Source organism: Mauremys reevesii, linkage group 3 (assembly GCF_016161935.1).
Source record: "Mauremys reevesii isolate NIE-2019 linkage group 3, ASM1616193v1, whole genome shotgun sequence".
Taxonomy (NCBI): domain Eukaryota; kingdom Metazoa; phylum Chordata; order Testudines; family Geoemydidae; genus Mauremys; species Mauremys reevesii.
This window is the reverse complement of record NC_052625.1, coordinates 101,782,328-101,808,401: the sequence shown is the minus strand read 5'-3', so window position 1 is coordinate 101,808,401 and position 26,074 is coordinate 101,782,328. Positions and strand designations below refer to the sequence as shown.

General features: G+C 40.4%; 1 protein-coding gene across 1 annotated transcript in view; it reads left to right on the top strand.

Annotated features, from left to right (window-relative positions):
* GRM1 (glutamate metabotropic receptor 1) overlaps positions 1–26,074 on the top strand; it is a 286,217-nt gene that overhangs the window by 7,340 nt on the left and 252,803 nt on the right. The window contains exons 3-5 of the mRNA XM_039532360.1: positions 419–469; positions 8,345–8,479; positions 9,801–10,686. Coding sequence (XP_039388294.1) covers positions 9,924–10,686 — 763 coding nt within the window. The 5' untranslated portion in view covers positions 419–469; positions 8,345–8,479; positions 9,801–9,923. The remainder of the gene's footprint in view (positions 1–418; positions 470–8,344; positions 8,480–9,800; positions 10,687–26,074) is intronic.

Here is a 26,074-nt window from a genome sequence, read left to right as displayed (position 1 = left end):
CATTGGCATGTGCTAGAGGGTCTTCCATACTCATATTACTAGTAATTAGCAAACTATCAGACCATGTTGCTTTAATCCAATAGACTTGAGTGAGCTCTGTTTTGTATAGAGCACAACCAAGTGCATGAATGACTTTAGACGTTTTCCTTTGAATAAATTCTGTTTATTCAGTGTTGGAACTGTTTTGATTGTATGTTTAATTTGGGGCAACCGCTTAGGTTAATAGGGTAATATTACTGCCATTTACTGTTCCCCTCACTTTAACCATTGCTAACCATGTAAAGTGTGCACAAATATCTCATCAGTTATTGTTAATTGTTTATACACACAGACTGAAAAACTGGTCTTTAAATGTGCCCATGTGTGGTATTTTTCTTTGTCTGCCCTTTATTAATTTCCATTCTCCTTTCTTTTTGAGGTTTTACAGATCAAACCCATTGCTAGAGCTACTGAACAAGATTTTCAAAAGGTATCAATGATTTTAGATGCCTCATTTTTTGTGAATGTCCAACTTGAGACTCCCTAAAGGGCTCTGATTTTCAGAAACTGCTGCATACCTGCCCTCTGAAAATCAGATCTACTTCTTCTTCTTCATCAATCATTATAATCCAACACCACCACCTCCTCTTGCTTCTGATGACATTTTGTGAATCCTTTGCTTTTGTCTAAATGCCTGAAAATCTAAACAAACCTTGCTGGATCAAAATGAAACATTTCATTTAGACATTACCATAACATTTTGACTTTTTCAGCTTGGTTAAAACTCTTCAGTGAGCTTCACATGAATTCATGAATAGTTTTGGTCAACCCAAAATTGCATTGTTTGGTAAACAAATTATTACTCCCAAAAAGTTTGCTTGGCTGCTCTGAAACCTTTCTGGTTCCATTAATCGTCAAGAGCAGACCATCAATGTATTCCTCACTCTGACAGCAGAGAGGAGCCCCAGCCTAAAAGCAAAGGAGTTAATGGTTGGTCCAAGACACAGGTTTAAGATCCAGTTGCCTAATCACCAGTCCAAATCTAAAAATTAGATCTTAACTCAGACAGATGGTCATACTTAAGCCATTAGCTACCTCAAACAGGCCCATGGTGGTCATGATGGCTAGGAAATTCTGAGCTGCCTCGAGTGATCATCTCCATGAAGGTTGAAGTCACCATGAAGAGTCAGTCTCTGCATTTCCCATACCATTGTAGCACATTGTAAGTACAGAAGGAAAAAAATAATTGTAAATCTGATATAAGATGAGGTAATGAAATGCTTCAAGAACTGCTTATCCTAGCTAGGAAGTCTAAGTGACAATTTGAGTGAAGTTTCTGTCATCAAGACTGCTCTGCATGAAGACCATAAACAAAATAAATAATAAAAATAAACAACGATTTTTTCATGTTTCTGTTAGGCTACTTAAGATGTAAAATGCACATATTTTAATGTGTACTTGTTATAACATATTAAACCTAATTTTTAAAAGGACCTCAATCGAATCTTTAATTTTCTGGATGCAATTTTGTTTATACATCTATTTGACTGCACCAACAAATCAGGTAATTAGAGGTATAAACGCTATAACTCATGGCTGCATATAGTTGTAGGTGCAAAATTTGAATTGCAAACTTTGAGGCCATTTCTGAATGTCAGCAACTTTATTCTGTATATCTTTGTGGTTTTTATACTGTACGCATGGTAATATCTATGTTCTAAAAGATTAAATAAATTCCTACTATTGTATTTCATGCTTGCTTGCTCTTTGTCAGGTAGATTGAGCCATTAGGCTCAGCCCAGAGTAAGGGACAGTGCATACATTGCACAGCTCCAAATGCAGCCTGTGTCCTCTTTTCTTTTAGGATGGAGTATTTTGTAACACCTCTTTTCAGGGTACAGCATCCTCCCCTATGATGGCCAGCCATCTCTGCTCACAGGTAAATAGGAATGTGGATTCAAGGTGCCACTCACTCTCCATCCATCTCTGTCCCCTCCCCATCGGACTCACTTCCTTTCCTTTTACAGTGCTCAGTGCCACAATCCAGGCAAGATTAAGACAGCCTTACACAGGGAAAGGCCCTGGTATGTAAGCATGTCTAAAGATCTCATTTTGTGTCTTCCCACCCTCTTTCCTATAGTTTTCCATTCAGCTCCCTCTGCCTGGAATCCTTGACCCACTCTGTTATGCTGCTTCCCTTTCAAGTTCCTCCTTAAAATGCACTTCTTTCGTGAAGTTTATAGATCCCAGTAATCCCTGCAGTGAAGTATTATCCAGTCAAATGCACTTACATTAAAAACAATCAAAATAACAAACATGTAATTACCACAAGAGGCCTGATTCTCTACTGCCCAGCCCTCAGCATAGTCACTTCACCTATGCATAGCAAGTACAAAGTGGGTCTAAAATGTTACTATCCTGATTTAGCAGGCTTTTAGACCCACTTTGCACCCATTTTGGACAGATGTAAATACATACAGTGGAGAATGAGGCCACTTCAATCCAACATCAACATTCAATCATACTGGTCTTTGTCAAACCCATCCTTTGTTTGCTATTGCAAACAATCTGAAGCAGAAGTACCTGTACAGCTATAAAGTGTCTTGCACATTGTGCTATGTATATAATGAACTAAAATAAATAATACTGTAGTTAATAAATGCCAACAACTTTCTAGGGTGCTTATATTTACCAGAGATTACTTTGCACCTTTTAGATATATAAATGTCTTCATAAATGTTGATTCCCTAGAACACCAAAAAGGTTCCCTTGAAAGGATTGGGCCTTTATCATGCACTCTTTGGTTCCTAAACTGGTACTTCTACTTTTTTTTGGTGTGTGAAACAATCCTACTCTGGCAACGGATCGGATTGTAGGTCTTTTCTGCCTCTAACTTCTATTATTCTGTTAATTTTTTATGGAATATGTAGAAGTGACATATTAAGTATGGTGGGGAAATGAAGGATGCAGAGAACAGCTGTTACATATCTGATGTAGCTGTTCTCTTCTGTGCTGAGATTAGTCACGGGAAAAACTTCAGAAAATTGGAGAAACTTCCAAAAATAGTTTGTACCAAGTCTGATCCTAGAACACTGCAGATACATATTGCTCCTTCTTGTGGGTTGAGAGTAAACTCTCAGTCTAGCCCTAAAGGATTTATGCCTTTTGTTGTTAAGGTTTGTAATCTAGGGACCCTATTGGATCCATGGCTCCTGGTGGAAGGCCAAATAGCAGCAGTGACCAATGATATTTTTTTCCATCTACATTTTGCAGAAACATTCCAACTTTTTCTTCTCAGATGCAAATTTTGCCATAATTGCAGTAATCCATTCTGAAGGCAATGAGCTTTGTATGGGACTAGCCTTGAAAACCACTGAGAAATTTCAGCTACTGAAGAACAAGGCTGCCTGCTTATACCACAGTGTTTCACACTAGTTCTTCACAGATTTTACCAACTTCCAGTGAATTTCTGTATTCAATATTTGGCCTGAGTTTTGATCTTTTATGGTTGGGTCCTATATACCTTAGAGACCTTCTCTTTCTCTCTCTTCATATTTCAACCTTGCAGGTGAGTTCAGCTGTGATGTTCAAGCTGACAGTCCCTGGATTTTTTCGTCTGGGCGATAGGCATTCTAAATGGAGGGTTCCTCACATCTGAAATTGGAAGGGCCTTGACTCAAATTCATTTTCCTCTTTAGTTTGACATAGCCTGAGTTTGTTGGCACACAACCTGAATATCAATCTATTTACTTCAGCTTATTCTGAAGAGATGATTTCAAGGGGAAGTTTGAGGGTTTTTTTTAATGGCTAGTAAGTTTTATCATCATTAAATGATTTGCATTCAGTTGATGTATTTAAGTATGTATTATACCTATTGTGTCATATGTTAGGCTAGAAGGCATCATAGGTACATTGTTATAGATTAAAAAAAAAAGTACAGAAAAGGTTTGAAACCTAATCCAGGACCAGATATCCAGATTGTCACTCCCTTTGTCATATACTATTTGTAATTGTTGAATTTACTATTAAATTCTCCAAATTCTATATACAGTATTAGACTAAAATTTTACAGTTGGGGTGCAGCTTTTGGTGACGAGTGGCATGCCTCTCAGTGAAGTGAAAGCTGGATTTTTGGATGTGACATGTCATGGTGGTAGATGGTGTGCCTCCGTCAAAAATAAACAGATTGTGAGATGCCTTGCCTTTCACTATGAGGAATGCCACATGGCACACTCTGTTCCAGTCTTTCTTCTCACATTCTACATGAAGAACTTCCATTCCATTGAGGTTTTTTTTCTTCTCCCACATGGTGTTATAAAACAATTAAAGAAGCAGCAGAACATTTCTAATTTATCTTAGAAACTTCTAAGGAAATAAACTTAAATTATTGGTTAATATTAACAATAATTACAATTGGAGGTTGAAACTACTGAACATGTGAATGAATAATTGCTTGATGGACTCTATATCCCATGGAGTGTCAAAAAATCCACAAGAAGTTCCTCACTGCTGGATTTTGCATTGATTTAGATCTCATACTTATATGAAAGATATTTAAAATCACAACTAGACAGACAGCTCCTCACTGACTGAATTTCTAAGGAGGTATATGTGCTTTGTTTATTTTAGAAAGTATATGGAATTTAGTAAGCTCAGGAATATGCTCATGATACCTTGATTTTGTACAGGACTAAGAGGAAGTCTGAGAGATAGGAATAAAAACTTTCAGCCTTTTGGGGATCTTTGTGGAAAGATGTGTTTAAAAGATGGATCTATCAAAAATGAACTCTTTGGAGGAGAGTGTAGTTATAGTTCTGAGTGGAGGCTGCTTCTAGTCTCTCAAAATAACACTATAGGTTCCACTTGTGGGGCCCAAATCTACATCCCTTTTTTTATGCAATAGCTCCATTTGACTTCAGTGGATCTACATGTATGATGAACCACTGAGCAATCAGAGACTTCTGGAGCTATACATATGTAGATAATAAGAGAGCAGGATTGATCCATTAATGCTCAATATATAGTAATTAAAGTTGATAGCTGGAAGCAAACACTTTTATTATGAAATGTGTTGTAATGTGGTCTCAGTTATTAATTCAAATATAAGGCCATTTGATTGAGAGATAGGACAAAGGCCTGCAGCCTCTTTTTATAATGAAAACTATAGAAGTCTTTGCTTTATCAAAAGGAAAAAAGGAGAATATTGCACATATTAAATATATTTGGATGATTACAATCCCTGCTTGGGAAGAGAGGATCCTGTTTGAATTTTATTAGTTGAGGATGAGCCTTTGTTTATATACAAATATTTCAGGATCTACTATAAGGAAATATCTATAAAGTTTACCTTCTAGCATGCATATTATCCAAGTGGCTTATGTAAATCACAAGGGAAAAAACATAGGTGGCCAGAATAAAGATGGATGTATAATGACTAGAGTGGATTCTAACTGACACAGGTTATGTGAAATGACTTTTTCTTAAAAAATAAACAATCCTCAGAGGGAAAAGTTTTAGCAACATTGCTCCACCCAGATAAGCCCCAAAGCTCACTGATGAGTTATCTGGAGAAAACACACAACTGGGACAGAATCTGACATTTCTCTTACTGGGAGATAGGAGGAGCTGCATGCTGACAAACCATATATGGGCTCATCAGCTCAAAGCTCCTCCCCTTTCAGCTTCTCCCTCTCCAAACCAGGCCTACCACAAGCCAATATTCTCCCACACAACTCTACTTCCTAATAGAGCTGATGAGAAATTTTCCAACTGAGGATTTTGCGATGAGAAAACGCAGTTTCATAAATTCAAAATGTTCCACAGAAAAATGTTGATTTCAACAAAATTTTGTTTTGAAACAAAAGTCAAAAAGGAACATTATGATAAGGGCAAAATGTTCTCTTTGACCTTTTCAGAATGGAACATTTTGATTTTCCCTTTTGAAATGACTTTTTGTTTCAATGTTTCACATTTTATACTATGTAGTATAAAATAAAAAAGTCAAAATTGGAGTGAAACTTTTTCAATTTCATTAAAATTAAACATTTTGATCAACCCCAAATTATTTTTTCCCCACCCAAAAAATCATTTTACAGGAATTTTGTTGTTGCTTTCTTTCTATTTCGGAATGTAAAAAATTCACACTCTCAGACTTCCCCACAAAAATCCAAATCCAGCACAACTCCATTCACCCTATTGCCACTCTATCCCCAATGCCCCTTCCCACTTCCTTGCTCGCCACCCATGCCCCTCCACAATGCTGTGTAGTCCTATTCAGCTCCTCTCCCGGGGCTGCTACATGGACACCATGGTATCCAAGAGGTGGTGATGGTATCTGAAGAGTGGTGATGTAGGGGAAGCCAGAGAGGTAAGTGACCAATGATGAGGGAGGGTAGGTATTCAAGTGTGGCAAGTTTATGGGAGGAGAGGCTTTTGGTTGTGGGAACTGGGTGGAAGGAACCAGGGTTGTGTGGACGGATTGGGGTGGGAGAAAGCCGAGAACCTCTGTGCTGAGGCACTGGCACTAGAAGAGTTCACCAGAGCTGCTGTCTTTTTTTGCCCCTGACAACTCAACCCCCAATTCTTCAGAGAGCCTAGATATCTTTTCCTCCCACCTCCACAGCCCCATTTCTTCCAGATGCCTAAACCTACCCCTATTCCCCATGCATCCTCCCTGCTGGCCAACCCACCTCCCTGCCTCCCCAGGGACTCTGTGCTGCATAGAACTGGTGAGTCATGAAGCAAGGCTGGTAGCATCAAACTGGGTGATGGGACTTGACTGTTCTGTTGGCTAATCTTGGCGAGACTCGAGTTATCCTGAATTAGAGGAATGACTGTTTGTATGAGGTTCAGGCATGGTCTGTGTCTGAAATATTATCACAGTGTGTGTCTGTGTAAAGTTTGGCATTTACGGGGTCTGTGATTGTTCAGCTGGAGGAACCCAAAGGAGTGTTGAAGGGGAATATTTAAAACAGGTAGCATTTTAAAGTGTTTCCTCTGACAAAGTTAGTGGTAGTAAATATTTTACTTAAATAGTTATATAAATAGACCAGTTGTCTTTTGAAAGGTTATTGTGCCAAAACTGGAGGCTACATTGAATTATTCAAGTGTGAAAAAGAAGGAATTTATTCCTGCTTTTAAGTGTAAGTCTGAATGCAACTCAAATAGAAAAAACAACGAGGAATCCTTGTGGCACCTTAGAGACTAACAAATTTATTTGGGCGTAAGCTTTCATGGGCTAAAACCCACTTATGAAAGCTTATGCCCAAATAAATTTGTTAGTCTCTAAGGTGCCACAAGGACTCCTCGTTGTTTTTGCTAATACAGACTAATACGGCTACCACTCTGAAACTCGAATACAGGTGACTCCATTATGTAGAGTGTGTATATATATGTACCCTTATATGGACACACACATGAAACCGTACATATATACCTGGAAGGGAAAGCAGCCCATGAGCCTCACCTCCTGATTTGGTAACACAGCATATGATCAGTTATTATTTTATAAAACTTATTTGTCCCCACTGTCATAAGTGATAGTAAAAAGTGTGTACCAAGGTTTGTTGTGGTTGCATTTATATGTTATATTAAGTCTTTAATAATGAATGCGTCTCACAAATAAATAAGCAGCATAGTACATAATCAGCTCTGCCAATGGGAAAGAGCAAATATTACACAGGAAAGAGAAACCAATGAAACAGTATTCACCAGGAAATAGTCTCTGAATGTTCAGTAGTTAAATACTTGTCCTTGTCTTTTTTTAAAAAACTGGACAAATTCCAACCTCCACAGACTATAGAATTCCCAGAGGGATGGAGATCTAACTTTAACTTCCACACAGTAAACTAAAACACCCGAGACTAGTGGCGGTGATGCAAGCCGGTCATTTGAATTATGATTATTCAGTCTGGCATTATTTTAATCTGACATGACTCTAACATGCTTGATTTAGATTCATCTTGACCTGAAAACTGGAATCTCAATTTCTTTCTCTTTACCTCTGATTTATCTTGGTACACTAGTTTTTATTTCAACAGCAGACATTAAGAAACCTTCCAAACGAGTCAGACTTTCACATTTATCTGCATCAAATACATTTCAATCCGCCCCCCCCCCCCCCCCCCGCCCAGCATCATACTCTGTTTTTATTTGTTTGTGTGACAAGGAGGTAATGAATTAGGGTAGCTGAAAGTCAGATAAAACACAACCCTCCAGCAAGGCTGTTTTCTGGGTTATATTTCTTTTCTTGATAACCAGACAATAGCTAAAGAAATTAAGGAGGGGGAGAAATGACTGATCTTTATGTATGAGATAATGGATGAGCCTTGAATGACCTGTTTTTTTTTTTCTTGCGGTAAAACAGTGTTGAAGAAAGAGGGCACTAGCGTACAGCCCATATCCTCCCATCTGACTGTATCAGTGCTAAAGCTCATGTTCGCAGGAGAACTGCCAAGGACTGCTTTGACCAAGGAAGGAGCGAACTGTCTCACTGATTCAGGTAAGTCTCAAGTTTAATGCTACAAATAAACCCAGATTTAAGGTATAGCGCTGCAGATGAAAGATCCAGACAAAAGACACCCAGGCGACACATTCCAGGTCTGTCTGGCTTTCGGGCCAGTTTGAGACGCCTCTTGTGTGTGGCCGTAGGATCAGGAGGGAGAATCGGGACTGGGGGCTCCTCAGAGCATCTTCCCCCCTCTCGTTCTCCCTCGCGCCCTTCTCTCCATCCTTCAGGAAAGGGGAAGAGACCCGAGGGGCGAAGCCCTGGCTCGCTGCTTCCTCCTCCCGGACCTGATCCTGGCATGAGAAGCCATTCGGGAAGGATGGGCTGCTGCAAGTAGGGGGTTTGTCTCTCTGTGTGTTGGGGGGAGGGGTTGTGATAGCGTGCGAGATCTTGGCTGCGGTAGCAGCCACAAAGGCAGAGACGCTGAGAAGTTTAGGGGGAAGCCGAGTCGCCCCGGCAGGAGGTAAAGGGACAGGGCGGGTTGTAGGGGGGTCTGGCTCTCCTGTGCGCTGTCCTGGGTGCTGAAAACAGAGCCATCCTCGCCTTGCAACGGGAAGCCCAAGCCCGGCTCAGCAAGTCAGTCCTCCTGCCTTCCCTCTCGGCAGCCGATCACCTTTAAACCGCATTGAACTACTTCAACTAGAACCGCCTGGCTCCACACCTCTGGGTGCCCAAATTCTGCAGGCAAGGCAGGCGTGCCAAGAAAGCACATCACTACATTATCTGTAGTTGCCTTAGTAACTAATACTGTATGTATTTTCCCCCGCTTTCATATTTGTGTGTCTTGTTGAATTTTCCCCTTAAACCCAGAAAAGTTAATCTAAGCTGTAATGGGTTTATTTTTTTTTCGCCTCTGACCTTTAAATGACATTTTCCTTCACTGGAAAGGCGGATTTCTCTCTCTCTTTCTTTTTTTGAAAGTGGATTGTTCACATCCAAATGATGTTTTTAAATGACAGTGAGTAAAGTAAACCCTCCCCCCTCCTTTCTGATATGGCGACCACTGAGGCAATGATAAGATTTTTATCTGATTAACTGGCTTACAAAAGTTTTAAAACTTGTCTGCTATTCTATCATTAGTTTAAAAGGTACAGGCAGCAGCCTCTTTGTCTTAAACACATCTGTGTATAGACACCTGTCTCTATGTATATTTTCTTCCTTGAAACTTACATTTGAGAGCCTCTTCTGATGTGCACACTTAAAGAAATATTTATTTCTCCAAACCCTTTTAAGATAAAACTGATTTTTATTGAATGCTGCCCTGACACAGTTTTCTCTAACAAATGTGTGTTATTCCTTCTTCCTATGTCAACAGGATATAGTTCACTACTATGATGACTCCTTTTGCACCTGAGAGCCATTTGTTTAAGGCTATGCTGTAATGGGATTTAGAGCCACTTGACAAGTGACAGGCAAGAGGCTGGTATTTCTTTCAACAATGTGCAGACAGGAGGAGCCCATGAAATTTGTAACCTGCATTTGGATGACATCCTGTAACAAAATGATTGGAGTGGTGCTGGTCTTTTTCCCTGCTATCTTCCTGGAGATGGATATTTTCCCCAAAAACACTGGCAGGAAGATGCTGCTGTCAGGAGCTTCCTCGCAGCGATCAGTAGCCAGAATGGATGGAGATGTCATTATAGGTGCCCTCTTCTCAGTCCATCACCAACCGCCGGCCGAGAAAGTTCCAGAGAGGAAGTGTGGGGAGATCAGAGAGCAATATGGCATCCAGAGAGTCGAAGCTATGTTTCACACTTTGGATAAAATTAACTCAGACCCAGTCCTGCTGCCCAACATCACGCTGGGCAGTGAAATCAGAGATTCCTGCTGGCACTCTTCAGTAGCACTCGAGCAGAGCATTGAGTTTATAAGAGACTCCCTGATCTCCATAAGAGATGAGAAAGACGGGATCAGTCGATGTGTGCCTGACTCTCTACCCCAACATCAGAGCAGGACCAAAAAACCCATTGCTGGGGTGATTGGTCCAGGCTCCAGCTCGGTTGCTATCCAAGTTCAAAACCTGCTCCAGCTCTTTGACATCCCTCAGATTGCTTATTCTGCAACGAGCATCGACTTAAGTGACAAAACTTTATACAAATACTTCTTGAGGGTGGTCCCTTCTGACACTCTGCAAGCCAGGGCCATGCTTGACATAGTCAAACGCTACAACTGGACCTACGTATCCGCAGTCCATACAGAAGGTAAGTATGGGAAAGCAACGCACCTAGAATCAGACTAATCAATTTTTCTTCCCACCCCTTTTAGCCGCTTTTCCCCCCATACCCAGAGAGCCAGCCATGAGCTTCTGGTGGCAAGCTATAATACCACTGCATGGTGTGCTACACAAGTTTGTCATTTTTGTGGTTCTCTTGCTCCTAGGTCACCAGCAGTGACCATCTAACTGACTAATGTAGAAGAGTGCTTTCCACTAAGGAGACACCATGCCCTTGACTCTAAATTTAAACAACTAGACTATTTCTTTGCATTGTTTCCCTGGGCAAGTCAACTCCACCCCAGGGATACCAACAATTATTTTTTATTAGTAACCTAGCTTGCTTGAAAAAATAAATGGAAAATAATGCAGTTTCTCTCCTCCCCCCCACTCAACCACTGTGGGATCTGAACAGTGTTTCTCTTCATCCAGGGAAGTTAGCGCTGAACAAACTGTTAGGTAGCGTCCCAACTTGTGTTCAAGCGTCAGACTGGATGTGGTTAAGTATAAGACCTTATTTAACTTCAGAAGCAAAGCACTGGCAAAATTAGACATACCCAAGACTTTTAGGTTTGACCCTGTCCCTTTACTTCTCATACATGGAAAGATTTGTCCTGCTTCTTGCAATTTAGACTGATCACTCATTTTGAATTAAAAAGATAATTGATGTGAGAATCTAGAGCTGAAGTTAATAATGGTATAAAAATCATTCTTAAGGTGTGACTGCCAGTTCTGTAATGAAGTGAACATATTTTTATAAGACAAATCCTGTAGTGCTGCTTAGTTTTTATTCAGGCAGAACAGTCACTGATGTCAATGAGAGTTTTACCAGAGTGAGAACTGAGTCAAAATTGAACAAGTGCTCCAGGATTTGGCATTATATCTGTTCTGTATTAATACAATAAATTAATTTCTGGGACTGTACACAGAGGACTGAATCCTGAAGGCATTGCTCTGATATATTTTACAGAAATGCTTTGTAATGAAGTAAGTGTATAGATGTCCATTTGACAGGCATATCTTTCTAATATTCAGTAAAGTGTTACTATTATATGAACAGAAGTAAAAATCTTACTATATAGAGACAATTTGTATTCAACAAGTTTAATTAACTTTAAACTAGTAAGTGAAGGAGTTGTAAGATCATGCTATTTAAAACTGGAAGCACTGGTTTATAGATAGACCATTGTTTTTGTCAAATACAACCAAATTTATATTAGCAGCTAAATTGTACAAAAGGAAAGCCCTTTCAATACAATATTGTGACGTTTCTATAGTCCAGTCATGCTGCTGAACACCAATTTTTTACATAGTAAATTACAAACCTGATTTTTTTCATTGCAGCACACAGGTTAATACATTTATTCAAGTAAATTCATATGTACGGTAAATCTGATTTATGATTCCCCTTAAATTAATGAACTAAATATGCAACTTTGTGCTCAAAGAGCTGGCCAAACGTAAACACTTTAAAACATATATATTACCATCATGAAAGAAAGAAATCATCAATAAGACTTGCAAATGTCACATTCAAAGGTGAATTGGATTAACCTGGACATATGAAACATGAAAGTGCTGCAATTCTGAAAAATGTTAGAGTAGGGAACAATGACCTGACATTTGCAGTTCATTTTGTGCCCAGTCACAGATGAAAAAAAAATTGATGTACAGGGTGGAACCTGAGATCCTAAAATTCTTGGATGCTAGGAGATATGATTATATTTTGTGACAGATCAGAGTGAAAATACACAGTAAGGGGTAGCTCCTCATCTGGTGTAAGTTGTCATAGCTCCATTGACTTCACTGGAGCTACACCAGTTTACACCATTTGTGGATCTGCCCTCAGGGATCTGTTCTACTTCTATGTGCATATGTAACACCCATTAACATTACTGGGAGTTACCTTCCCCTCTTGGGAAAGAGAATAGATTATTAAAGTTATTTGTTATTTTGGGTTTTTAAAAAAAATCATGATATAGGAGACTTTTCATGGTAGTAATTTCACTCATGACATGTGAGAACTTTTAATTAGCTATCACTTTTTAAAATACCTTATTGACTGACAAGGAGTGCTTCTTGCAGGATATTTTTCTGATATCCAGGGTGATACTTTTGGAAATGTTGAACTAATTCTGTTTCACAATGTGATAAATTCTTCTGCAGTATCAAGGGATCATTTTTCAGATTACTCAGCTTTCATTACTCCCTTTTGTGCGTGCGCACACACACACACACACAATATGCCTCTAAAGATTGTCTCTAAATCCAATTACATTATAAATTATATTTAGTAGCACTAGTACATATTTATTGAGCTATTTTCCAGAAGAACTATAGAATACCAATTTATAAAGTATAAAAATCCTCCTTCCCTCACCCTTTTAAGGTAAAATTCTGCTCAGGAACAGTGTTGCCTTTACTTCTCTACAGTTTAAAATCCTATGCATTAACTGAGATCGAGATTATGAGACTGCTTCCCTCTTCCCCTTCCCAATGCCTGTGGCATGCAAAGCACCTTCCTACTTTGCATAACCAACACAAGGGCCACTCTCAGCACCAGTCCCTGTGAACAGGGGCTTCTCCAGATTTGCTTCCACACCAGCTTACAGAGCAGGGCTAGTGCACCAGAATGTATACCATCCTTGCAGTATGTACCACATATACAACTCCTATGTACACCATGCTTGGGGAAGATTGTGGGTTGTAGCATTGTGGCTTGGCACCACCCTCCACATAGGACTCTGAAAAGTGTACACATTTCTTACAAAATACACAGGCAGTATCAGCGCAAACTTCCATCATACAGACTTTCCAAAGAGCTTCAGAAGTGAGTGGACCACCCCGGGAGTCAGACAACTGTTCCCTTCCCATGTCAAATCAATCTTTGGCCCCCCACGCCTCAAATCATTGTAGACACCTGCCCACAAGGAAATGAAATGAGATCACCAGTTCATTTGACGTAACCACTAAGCAGCTGTCAGATAACAGCGTTCTTCAGGCAGTGCTGACCTTGTCTGGATTCAAATAGGTAACCTAGAAAGTAGAGTCTCCATAGTCCTTCTCTGATACTCAACGCCATTCCTGTTCTCTCGCAGTGTCACCTTCAGACATAGCTGCCCCCAGAACAGTTCAGAGCAAACAAACAATATCATTGTGTGCAGATAGAATAATCTTTTAATAATGACCATAAATAATTGCACACACAGAAATCTGTTGTCTATATAAAATGGCTTCTAATTAGTTTATTACATCTGGTATATAGTGACAATAAGGACAGGCAAAGAGATCCAGTTTGTATTAGATTGTCTTTTTGGTAGTCCATGAGAGCATATTCTTCTGTTCATTGAACACATAGAGGTTTATTCTCCATCAGAGCACAGGACATATGCAACTATTGTTAGTGATAATGGCATTTACCTGCATAAAATCCCTGCACATTTATGAGAGAGAGATCTCTTGAAGATATGGAATATCTGTCTTTTGCAACACTGTTTTCAGGAATACATAAATATTGTACTAAGGTACAAATTACTATAATGTTAGTTCTAACACTTTATTTTCAAAGGTGTATATAATTCCACTGGAAAAAAAATCATTGTAGACTAAAACTGACCCATAAAGCTTGCCAGGCAAGAAAAGGGCAAGTCATTTTGCTTGATCATGTGTCTCAAATGAACACAGTTGCACATCAGGAAAGTGCATTATTTTCAGCACATCTGCCTAGGCAAATTTGTATGGCCATATAATAGCTGCAAGACATTTTCTAGACTATTGTTTTTTCAAGGAACCTTCAAAGAGTATTCAATGCGCAGGGTTTTTTTTTATTAATGTGCACATGCATCCTCTCAGCTCTTAGGGGTGATTTGGAAAAACATTTCTGTTCAGAAAAGTACTTAAGTACATGCTTAACTCTAAGTATCCACAGGTCAAGAAGGATGTTTGGTAAATTGGGGATGGTTCAGAGAAGGTACCGCAAAAATGATTAAAGGATTGGACAATATGCCTTAAAGTGAGAGACTCACAGAGCTCAATCTATTTAGCTTAACCAAGAGACGGCTAAGGGTTAACATGATAACACTCTTTAGGTACCTACATGGGAAGCAGAAATTTGATCATAAAGGGCTCTTTAATCTAATGAGAAAAAAAGTATAAAAGGCCTAATGGCTGAAATTTGAAGTTAGACCAATTTACACTGGAAATAAGGCATGCATTTTTAACCATAAGGATAATTAACGATTTGGAACAACTTACCAAGGATTGTGCTGGATTCTTCCTCGAACAGTTCTTCTAAAGCAGTGTTTTTCAACTCAAACTTTCAATGTAGACTATGTCTCAGATTTCCAAAGGGGGCCTGCAGCTTCATTTGAAATTTTGTAGGGGTCCACAAATGAAAAAAGGTTGAAAACCACTGTTCTAAAAGTATGCTGTAGTTCAAACAGGAATTCATTCAGGGAGGTTCTATGGTCTGTGTTATACAGAAGGTCAGACTAGATATCACAGTGGTCCCTTTCAGCTTTATAATCTATGAATAAGGCTCAACATTAACTAATGAAATATTTGGCATGATTATAAAGATTTTTTAGTTCAGAGTAGAGGATGTGGGCTTTATCTTCATTTCTATTTTTTGTTTGTTTTTGCTTTGTGGCCATAACTGTCACATATTCTCCACAGTAGTGATTCACAAGAAACTCAAACATACAACCACTTACTAGTAAAAGGATGGAAGCTGTATAACCTTGGACGTGTCAAAGGGAAACATTCTTTTGGCAATACTGTATAATAAGCTTGAGAGTAGAGAACTCATCATGATAGTTTGTATGGGCTAGAACAGTGGCTCTCAACCTTTCCAGACTATTGTACCCCTTTCAGGAGTCTGATTTGTCTTGCATACTCCCAAGTTTCACCTCACTTAAAAACTCTTGCTTACAAAATCAGACATAAAAATACAGAAGTGGCACAGCACACTATTACTGAAACATTGCTTGCTTTCTCATTTTTACCATATAATTATAAAATAAATCAATTGGAATATAAATATTATATTTACATTTCAGTGCATAGTATATAGAACAGTATGTAAACAAATCAGTGTCTGTATGAAATTTTAGTTTGTACTGACTTTACTAGTCCTTTTTATGTAGCCTGTTGTAAAACTAGGCAAATATCTAGAGGAGTTGATGTACCTCCTGGAAAACCTCTGTGTACCGCTCAACCAGGGGTTGAGAATCACTGGGCTAGAAAATAGCTTTCATTTTAAAGATATTGCACTGTTTGGGGTGATGGGTCAAGAAGCACCTCTAGATCTTTGTACATCATAAAGAAGTACTTCATTTCTGTTAAATGCACAAGAGCAGTAAATTATGGAAATGGACAATGGAATTTGTTAAACCAAAAATATGATACATTTAAATATTGTGTTCAAAAATTATTCAGAAACTATTCTTGATTTCTGTGACTATACCCATTGGGCCAGCTGTTTTGCTGGTGCAAATTGGCACAGTTCCAATGGCAATGCACCAGTTGGCAGCAGCAGTGAATTTAGCCCTATGTTTTAAGTATTCACCAAATAGTTTGGATTAATAATGTTCAGACTATGGGTTGTTCTCAAACTGTTCCCTTGAGCTATTTATTTACTATTCATAGTGTAACTGATCGCATGGTATGTTTGGAGAAGTGCCACTTTTTTAACATGAGAATGATGGATTCGTAATAGTGAATAGGAATTTCAATACAAATTAATTAAATTTTCAGAATTCACAAACATATTCATGAGTACATTTCAGTGGTTATAAGAACATTTGCAAACAATGAATAGTAGGGCCTAATAAAGAGCAGTGATTTGTACTGAGATGTTTATTCACAAATATATTCACCAAGCTATTTCTTCACTGTTCAGCCAGCTTTATAAACCTCATATGGGATCTCTGAAGTATGGTGTTATGGGGGAGAAGCAGAGAAATTGAATGTATATTTTATCAAAACCAAATTTAGTGTAAGGACAGAGACAAATGGAAAGTCAAGTGGTGATGGGAATTTTCTCTGCATTGGCCTCACTAATTATATTTATAAGAAAGTGGTGAGAAAATCATTTACATTGATTGATATTGACAACAAAATCTTGCTTATGACAAATACAGTAGAGAAGTTATTCAAGAAAACTTCCTTCTTGAAATTACCTTATTCCTTACTAAATTCACAAAGAATCAAGCTTTTCAGCTGCACAAGTCTCGAGTTATATCAGTTCAAAGGACTCATCTAACTTCCACATCTGCCATTTCAGCAATATTCCTAGGTTTCACATTTATGAGTTGGCACACTGGGTTCGTTTGTGCCAGTTGCTTCTATTTTTCTCTATTATCCTCCTGCTTTTAGATTTGTACATCCCACAGTCCCAGTATGCTACAACAGATTTTCTGTGTCGATACAAATTGTTTTAAAACCAAGTCAAAAGAGCTGGGTTTTCTAAACAAGCTATGTGAAAATGTCTTTAAAATGTTATTTTGACCACAGAGTTCTTAATATTAAGGCAATCTTGCCTTGGTTTCTCAGTCAGAAAAAACTAAGGCTATGGAAAGTTTAGGTATCTGTCTACTTATGGTAACTTCCATTAAGAAAGGTATTTTAGGAGACTGGAAGGTTCAGGGGATTGACAGCTTTAACAGAATATAGATATGTTCTCATCTAGATCATTGATTCAAATATAGACTAGGACATCAGTGATGGAAAGTCATTTCTAATGCTGACCGGCATATGAGAAATGAGTTGTGGTCTCGGTATATTTTCTAGCTGACAGGTGTTCACAACACAAAAACCACCATCACAGATGGCACTAATTAACATCCCTGCTGGCAGTCTCAGCAGAAAGGGCAGCAACTGACTCGACTTGGACACTTAAATACGGTACCTTCTCTCTTCTAGAGGTGATCTCTTCATGTCAGTCTTGAGGCACATTGTTAGAGCAGTGTGGGGAAGTTTGCACATTCACCAACAGTGTTGTATCTGTCCTGTGGAGAAATAGTTGCAGATATGTCAACCTGACTTCTTTCACAAACACTAAAATTAATTTAATATTTAGAAAATAAACTAAACTTTAAGGGATTTCTTCCAGAAGGATGTACATTCAAGATGGATTAATACATGTACAAGTAGAGGTAGAAGCTTATAGTCATGAGTGTATATAAATCTAGGGTCCAAATGGACTGTTAAAATAAGTGGGAGAATTTCCATAGACTTCAGCAGAGTTACAACCACTATATCAGTGGTGAATATGATACTAATTCTTGTCTAGATCCTGCAAGCAGCTCCGTGTGGACTCTACATCAATTCAGGACTTCACTGAAGTAAACACAACTCCAGGCAGGCATAGGACTCTCCCATGGACAGCTAGTTGCAGGATTGGGGTCATTGGTTGGAACCCTGCCCTTGTTAGATAGCCAGAATGAGGAACATAGTTGACAAATAATGTATAAGCAGAAACCCAAACACACATGGCTTTTTTAGTAATTTGTATTTGTTTTATTTACCATATAAAATTATCTCTGACTGAAATATCAGTCTCCAAGCAGATGACTCAACACGCACATGCGAAGGCAATACAATACACACTCTTTAATACATGCCCTCATTTTTCATTACCCATTAGTGACTGTTGTAACTGCAAATTACATATAGCTAAATAATACAACATACAAAGCCAATATGTATTTGCTGCATTTTGGGACGTGTGGGGAGCCTTTTAGTGAAGTGAAGAGTACTGTGTAGCACAAGCTGTCTTTTCATTTGTGACTTGCCGCTGGCTGCATGGCTTGCCTCAGTCAAAAACACAGTGTGATAAACCTTTCATTTCATTGAAAGGCATCCCACATGTCACACAATACTGTGGCCCTGTGACTGAGCAATTTTCATTTGTTTGTGTTCTTTCGTGCATGTTTTTAAAACAATTGGATGGCATAAAGAATACTTGTACCTTATTAATAACTGGTGAGGCATTATAGTAACATTAATCATTATGGACCTGATCCTGAATTCTTTATGTGTCCAAAACTACCGATGAAATCAGTGGAGTGTTGCTGTGGTAGGCACTTTAGAAATATTGATAGCTAAAATAGATAAGATGCAAGGTCATACCTGAAGTGAATAAAATTATCCACAGCAATCACAGGTGAGAGATATTGGGCCCGATACAATGCCCATGGAAGCGAATTGAAAGACTCCCATCGACTTCAATGGACATTGAATTGGGCCCAACATTCATATTATGTATTGGTCTGTTTGACTATGGTACTAAGATTCCTCAGACAGTATTACAGATCCAGAGGATGCCCGTGTGCAACTACATTGATCTCACCATTCTCTGAAAGTTATGTAAAGTTTCATGTAGGAAAATAGCATTGTGTTTAGCTACATATTTGAGGATTTTCATACACGTCTTTTATTCCACCAGAGTAAATTATCCAGTAAATTTAACCCTTTTTTCTGTCTGCAGATTTTGATTTTTATAAATGTTTTCATTGTTTGCAATTGTTTGACAAGTGTTTTACACTCTTATTAATATGTGGACATGTGTATTTGTACAAAACACCAATTCCCCCAAAATTTATGCAAACAAAAATCCACCTGTGTAAAAAGCAAACAAAAAGGGTCATGAATTTGGCTGAACTGACAGCTTTTCAAAATTTGACTGAATGTTCATCAATAACATTTTACAGCGTTTGACGAGGCTGTAATGACACAGTATGCATGCATCTACATACAATAGTCTATAATAGTATGTGAATAACTGTCATGGGCGGGGGGAAGAGAGCGCTCACTCTTAGGCCTGATCTACACTAGAAGATTAGGTTGGTTTAACTATGTTGGTCAGGGGTGTGAAAAGTCCACAGCCCTGTGTGGCATTGTTAAGCTGACCTAAGTCCCTGTGTAGACAGCACCAAGTCATCAGAAGAATTCTTTCATCGACCTAGCTACCAGCTCTCTGGGAAATGGATTACCTACTCCAAAGGGAGAATTCCTCCCATTGGCATTGGTAGTGTCTACACTGAAGTGTTACAGTGGCACAGCTGCAGTGGTGCCACTGTAGTGTTTTATGTATAGAGAAGTCCAAAGTCAAACATACCTTTCCAGGGAAGAATATTTGTCAACAGTAAAATTGTATAAGAACATCTGTTAGAAAGCATCTTTTGGAGGACAACAGCATCTGGGTTAAGCTTCAGTTTTGAGTGTTGGATGATGCTAGTCCTTCAAATGATTATGTACTTCCCTTTTGTGGGCTCCACATGTGTGAATATGGAATCAGGACTGGGTACTTAATATGGCTATGTTTATAAAAGCAGATCATGACCCAGAAGATCCTTATTTTATTCTTCTGTAGGAAAAGCCAAGCTAAAGCAGTCTTCACAAAACAATTAGTGCATGGGCAGCAGGTATAATAGGCAGGGGAAGCATTGCCTCCCCTAGCACAGCCAGCCCTGCTGCCTGACACCTGGGCCATGGTTCCCCCCCATGCCTGCTCTGACCCTTCCCCGAGGCTCCCACGGCTTGTTGCTGCTGCCTAGGGTGAGTCTTCCTCCTCTCCTCTCCGCCACTCCATCTCACCTCCTTCCCCCCTCGGAGGTCCCCGCAGCTCCCGACCACATCTCTCCTCACCTCTCGCTCCCCATGGGGTGTCTGTGTGTGTCAGAGAATGCAATCGGGGAGTCAGTGGCAGACGGGGGGTGGGGAGTGAGGAGGTGAGCGGAGGGGATCCCTGGGGGTATGTCTACACTGCAAAGCTGTAGACAAAACTTTTGTCTTTCACAGGTACTTTAAAAAGCCCCTCCCCCACTGATGCAAGTGGCAGTGTGAACGTGGCTTTGTTGGCAGGAGCGCCCTCCTGCTAACAAAGCTAATGCTACTCACAGGGCTGGAAGTATTTTGTCGGCAAAAGTGCTGACAAAGTACCGACAAAGAGCGTTTACACATGCTGACTTTTAGTGACAAGGTTGTGTTGATACAGCCACATTCAGCTGTCTTTTATATTGTAGGAAAATGTGTTAATGGGGTTAAAAACAGTTTCCGAATGACTACCCTTCAGTTATTCTCTGTACCTAGAAGAAGGAACTGCTAACCTGGCGCAAGGAGGCCCTGACATAGCCAGTGAGTTTATTTCTTGATGTAGTTATTTTATTCAAACCCAGTTTAAGTAAATGAGTCTGGCAGGGAATTCTGTGTAAGAAAGTTGATTAAACTACTGCCTTAATGCAGGCTGTCAATGACAAGCACTTTTTCAAAAGGAGAGATTAGTCTTCAGGTTGGCGCAGGCAGCCTGGCTTTTCCTTTCTCTCTATACAGCACACCCCTAACTCCCTGCCACGCAGAGGAGAATCTATCTGGCAATTGAGCTATACCTGTTGCCTGTTTAGTTCCCTTGGGGAATGTTATTAGTGCTTTAAGGTGAAAAGTGGAGAGGGTGTTGGGAGGTGAGGGGGGCAGCAGCAGGGTGAGTGACTATAAAAGGGTTCAAAAAGAACTAGATAAATTCATGGAGGATAGGTCCATCGATAGCCAGGCTGTACAAGGATGGTGTCTCTAGCCTCTGTTTGCCAGAAGCTGGGAATGGGTGACAGGGTATGGATCACTTGATGATTACCTGTTCTGTTCATTCCCTCTGGGGCACCTGGCATTGGTGACTGTCGGAAGACAGGCTACTGTGCTAGATGGGCCTTTGGTCTGACCAAGTATGGCCGTTCTTATGATATGTTCTTATGTGAGGAGGCGAGCGGCGAGCCAGCTGAACAGCAGGTGGTGTTAGGGGTCTCGTGGCAGGTGGGGAAAGGATCTGGTGGTGGGCGGGGGTGGTGAGGAGGCGAGGAGTAAGTGGGCGAGTGGCAGGCAGGGAGGAGAGGTGAGTGTAGGATGAGATCTCGGGGAGGGGATCAAGAGGTGAGTGGTGAGTCAGCGATGGGTGGGAGTGGGGCCTGGGGCAGAGCAGTGGTGGAGTATGGGTGGGGCTGTGGACAGAAGTGGCAGGACAAGGAGCTCACCTTCCCCAGGGGAAGTTTCACCCACTGCCCATGAATTAGTGCCTACACTGTTGTTGTAACTGTTAGATTATTAACTTTCAATGTTGATTTTAAAAACAGATACTTACTATGTATGTTGCTAGAAAGTACAGTATATTCCCTACACAAGTTGGTCAGTTTTTTTCCACTGAAGAAAATTTAGATGAAAATAAAGAAAAAATATTTTTATCTAAGTTTTCCATGGAAAATTTGGATTTTTGGGTGGAAATTTGAATATTGAAAATTTTCAGCTGAAAGCCAAAATATTTCAGTTTGGAAATGCTGTCATGTTCCCTCATGGTAGTTGTAGTTTGGATGCCTCATGCTCCCATTCTTCTCTATAGGCTGGACTTCCTGGTCAGACTGCTCCGCAGTCTCCTCTCTTGGAGAGTGAAGATGGTGCACCACGGGAGTCACTGGCTATGGTGCATCATGGGAGATGTAGTCTATCCAGTGAGCCCAGCCTATGGAAGAGAATGGAGACAGAAGGCAACCGAACTGTAACTTCCATGAGGCACCATTTCCAGATTGAAATATTTTGTGTTTTGGCTTAATTTTTTTGTTTTTTGTTCAAAATATTTTGTTTTTTGGTTTGTCAGTTTTTCAATAAAGCATCAACATTTTTTGTGGGAAAAAAAGACACTTTTGTGAAAAAAAAATTGTATAATCAAGCCCCCTATTTTCCATTAAAAACAGTTTGATAGAAGAACTTTGGCCAACCCTATTCCTACTCCTGATCATGTGACTGGTGGGAGTAAGGCTTATTTTAGGATAACATAATACTAGTTTATGTGTGCAGCTGTATCAGAAAATTGAAGTAGCCTGATCTATTGTGCTTTACAATATGTTGATTTCATGTGGAAAGAACACATGGCCAAATTATCCACATAGCTAAAATTATTCTGTTATGATTACAATTTCTATGCAATATTTTGTTAGCTTTTAATAATCTTTGTTTGGCATTGACTATCAGGATTGAATTTCATGTTGAATTACAGCTCCTATAACTTCATTGACTTCAGTATAGTAACAAGGGGCAAGTGAACACAAAATTAGACCTTAAGGATTGCTTTAAAAAAAGCTGAGATTTCTGAATATTAGGCTACTCCTGTTTACTTTATCTATATATTCTTGTTCTTGCCCTTCATTATTTCATCTCTTGTTCTCCTTGTCTCTCTTCATTTTATCTATGCCTCTTACTGACCTGTGTCACTTTCTCTGGGTGGTTGCATCCTTGTCCTATTTTATCTCCGAGAACCATAACTGTGTAGTAGGTGTTTATGATTGTGTCTGTATGCCAGATGCTTTATTCTTCCTAATGGAGGGAAATGGAAAGCAAGAGAAATGTTTAACGGTGAGGGAGGGAGAAAAGAGTGAGTAGGGTCTTTTCTCATGGCACCCATTCTACTAGAGGTGAGCTGCTATAACTGAGGGTTATACATCTGAGATCCAATGGTAATCAATTATGGTAGGTCTCATAGTTTAGTAAAAAATATAATTGGTATTTAGTACAGTTTTCTGGTTATACCAAAGTCACTGGAATCAGTGACTAAGGGGTTGAGTCTGTCCTGAAGTTTGAGGGAATGGTGAACAGGAAAATTAGTTTCAGTAATGAACTCAGATAGCAACCAATCACAGGTTTTGCTGCATGTATTTTCTCTCACTCTTGGATATAACATATCCACAGTGGAGTATTGTTCAATGTTTGTATTTTCCACTTTGTTGAGATTTTACACTAAATTTGTTCTTATAACATAAACAATGGCTCATGTAACTGAAGAAAGCAATAAGCAGAATGAAAAGATTCATCTATATCATTTTCATAGTATCACCGATTATGATATCACTTTGTACCCAGAATGATATAATTTGTCTGACAGCACATGCAAAATAAAGTAAACATTATCGGAGGAAAATGAAAACTGGAACCTATAGTAGGTGCCTTTTTTTTTTGGATCTAGCCGTTTCCCAGGAATTATTTAATACAAGTATTTTGCTGGACTACACTGTAGATGTTTGTAAACATTTGTTGACACTAACCACAGAAAACATCATATATTGATATTTTCAAGAGGTCTTAGTACCACAATCTAGCTATATGCTATATACCACCCTGTATATGCTGCTAGGGCTATCTTCTGATGTAACCACAATATTAATATGCTCTCATCTAGTCAATACAAACAGGGGCGGCTCCAGACCCCAGCACGCCAAGCGTGTGCTTGGGGCGGCATGCCACGGGGGGCGCTCTGCCAGTCGCAGGGAGGGCGGCTGGCGGCTCCGGTGGACCTCCCGCAGACGTGCCAGCGGAGGGTCTGCTGGTCTCGCGGCTCCTGCGGGAGGTCTACCGGAGCCACAGGACCAGCGGACCCTCCACAGGCACGTCTGTGGGAGGTCCACAGGAGCCGCGGGACCGGCGACCGGCAGAGCGCCCCTGCGCCGTGCTGCCGTGCTTGGGGCGGCGAAATGGCTAGAGCCACCCCTGAATACAGAATAGATTCATTTCTTGAAAATATGATGTCCCTGTGTAGCAGTTCCTACTGCTGGCCCTTTCACAAACTCAGTCAGAGACCACCCCAAAGCACATGCACCAGTGCTCTCTTATTGTTCGTGCCTGTCCCCACCACCTACTATTTACATATCTTACAGAGCAACACCCTGAGAGACCACTAGTTTCTCCTGCTGGCAGGAATCTAGAGCCCCTTGCTCCTCCCTTTCCTGTCTCCTCCCCCGCCCTGCTTCCTCTCAGCCAGCTTTATGTAGCAGGCTGGCCACTCAGGCCCACAGGTGCATCCCCTCAGGTGACTAGGGCGTGGCCTCCCCAGCCAGTCCTAACTAATCCCCCTTTTAAGAGGAGCTGGGATAACAGGGGCCTGGCTTGGATCTCCTAGCCAGCACCCTGTTACACCTTGTCACATCTACTTGTCTCTCTTCTAGTGATGCAAGATATATGTGACTGGGTGAAAGTGATCATTAAATGATAGATTTCATGATTCTAAGGAAAGAAAGGAGTGAGAACAGCAGAATAAGTACAATGGATTTCAAAAAAGCAGACATTAACACACTCAGAGAACTGGTAGGTAAGGTACCATAGGAAGAAAATGTAAGGGATAAAGTAGTTCAGGAGAGCTGGCAGTTTCTCAAGGATACAATATTAAAGGAACAACTGGAAACTATCATGATGTGAAGGAAAGATAGGAAGAATAGTAAGAGGCCAATACGGCTCCATCAGGAGCTCTTTAATGACCTGAAAATCAAAAAGAAATCATTCAAAAAGTGGAAATAAGGACAATTGGTTAAGGAGGAGTTCAAAAGAATAGCACAAGCATGTAGGGACAAAATCGGAAAGGCTAAGGTACAAAAAGAGTTGCACCTAGCAAAGGACATGAAAGGCAGTAAGAAGTTCTTTACATTAGGAGCAAGAGAAAGTTGAAGGAAAGTGTAGGCCCTCCACTTACTGGGAAGGAGAGCTAATAACTATGACGTCAAGAAGCCTGAGGTGTTTAATATCTATTATAATTCAGTCTTCACTAAAAACATAATTGTGCCAGCTGCTTAACACAATTCATATTAACAACAAGGAGGAAGGAAGGCAAGCCAATATAGGAAAAGAACAGGTTAAAGACTACTTAGATGATTTAGAACAGTAGTGGGCAACCTGCGTCCCCTGGGCTGCATGCAGCCCATCAGGGTACTCTGATTGGTGGGCCATGAGACATTTTGCTGACACTGACCATCCGCAGGCATGGCCCCTCACAGCTCCCAGTGGCTGCGGTTCGCTGTTCCTGGCCAATGTGAGCTGCAGAAAGTGGCGTGACATGTTGGCTGCTGCTTCCCGCAGTGCCCATTGGCTGGGAACAGAGAACCACAGCCACTGGGAATTGCGAGGGGCTGTGCCTGCAGACAGTCAACATCAGCAAAATGTCTTGTGGCCCACAATCAGAGTACTCTGATGGGCTGTATGTGACCTGTGGAGTTATTCAAATCAGCAGGACCTGATGAAATTTATCCTAGAGTACTTAAGGAATGAACTGAAGCAGTCTCAGAACCATTAACTGGTATCTTGAGAACAGGGACGGCTCCAGGCCCCAGCACGCCAAGCGCATGCTTGGGGCAGCATGCCGCGGGGGGGCGCTCTGCCGGTCGCCAGGAGGGTGGCATCCCGCGGCTTCGGTGGACCTCCTGCAAGCGTGCGGGAGGTCCACTGGAGCCGCGGGACCCACGACCGGCAGAGCACCCCCAATGGCATGCCGCCGTGCTTGGGGCGGCGAAATGGCTAGAGCCGCCCCTGCTTGAGAACACATGAAGAATGGATGAGGTCTCGTAGGATTGGAG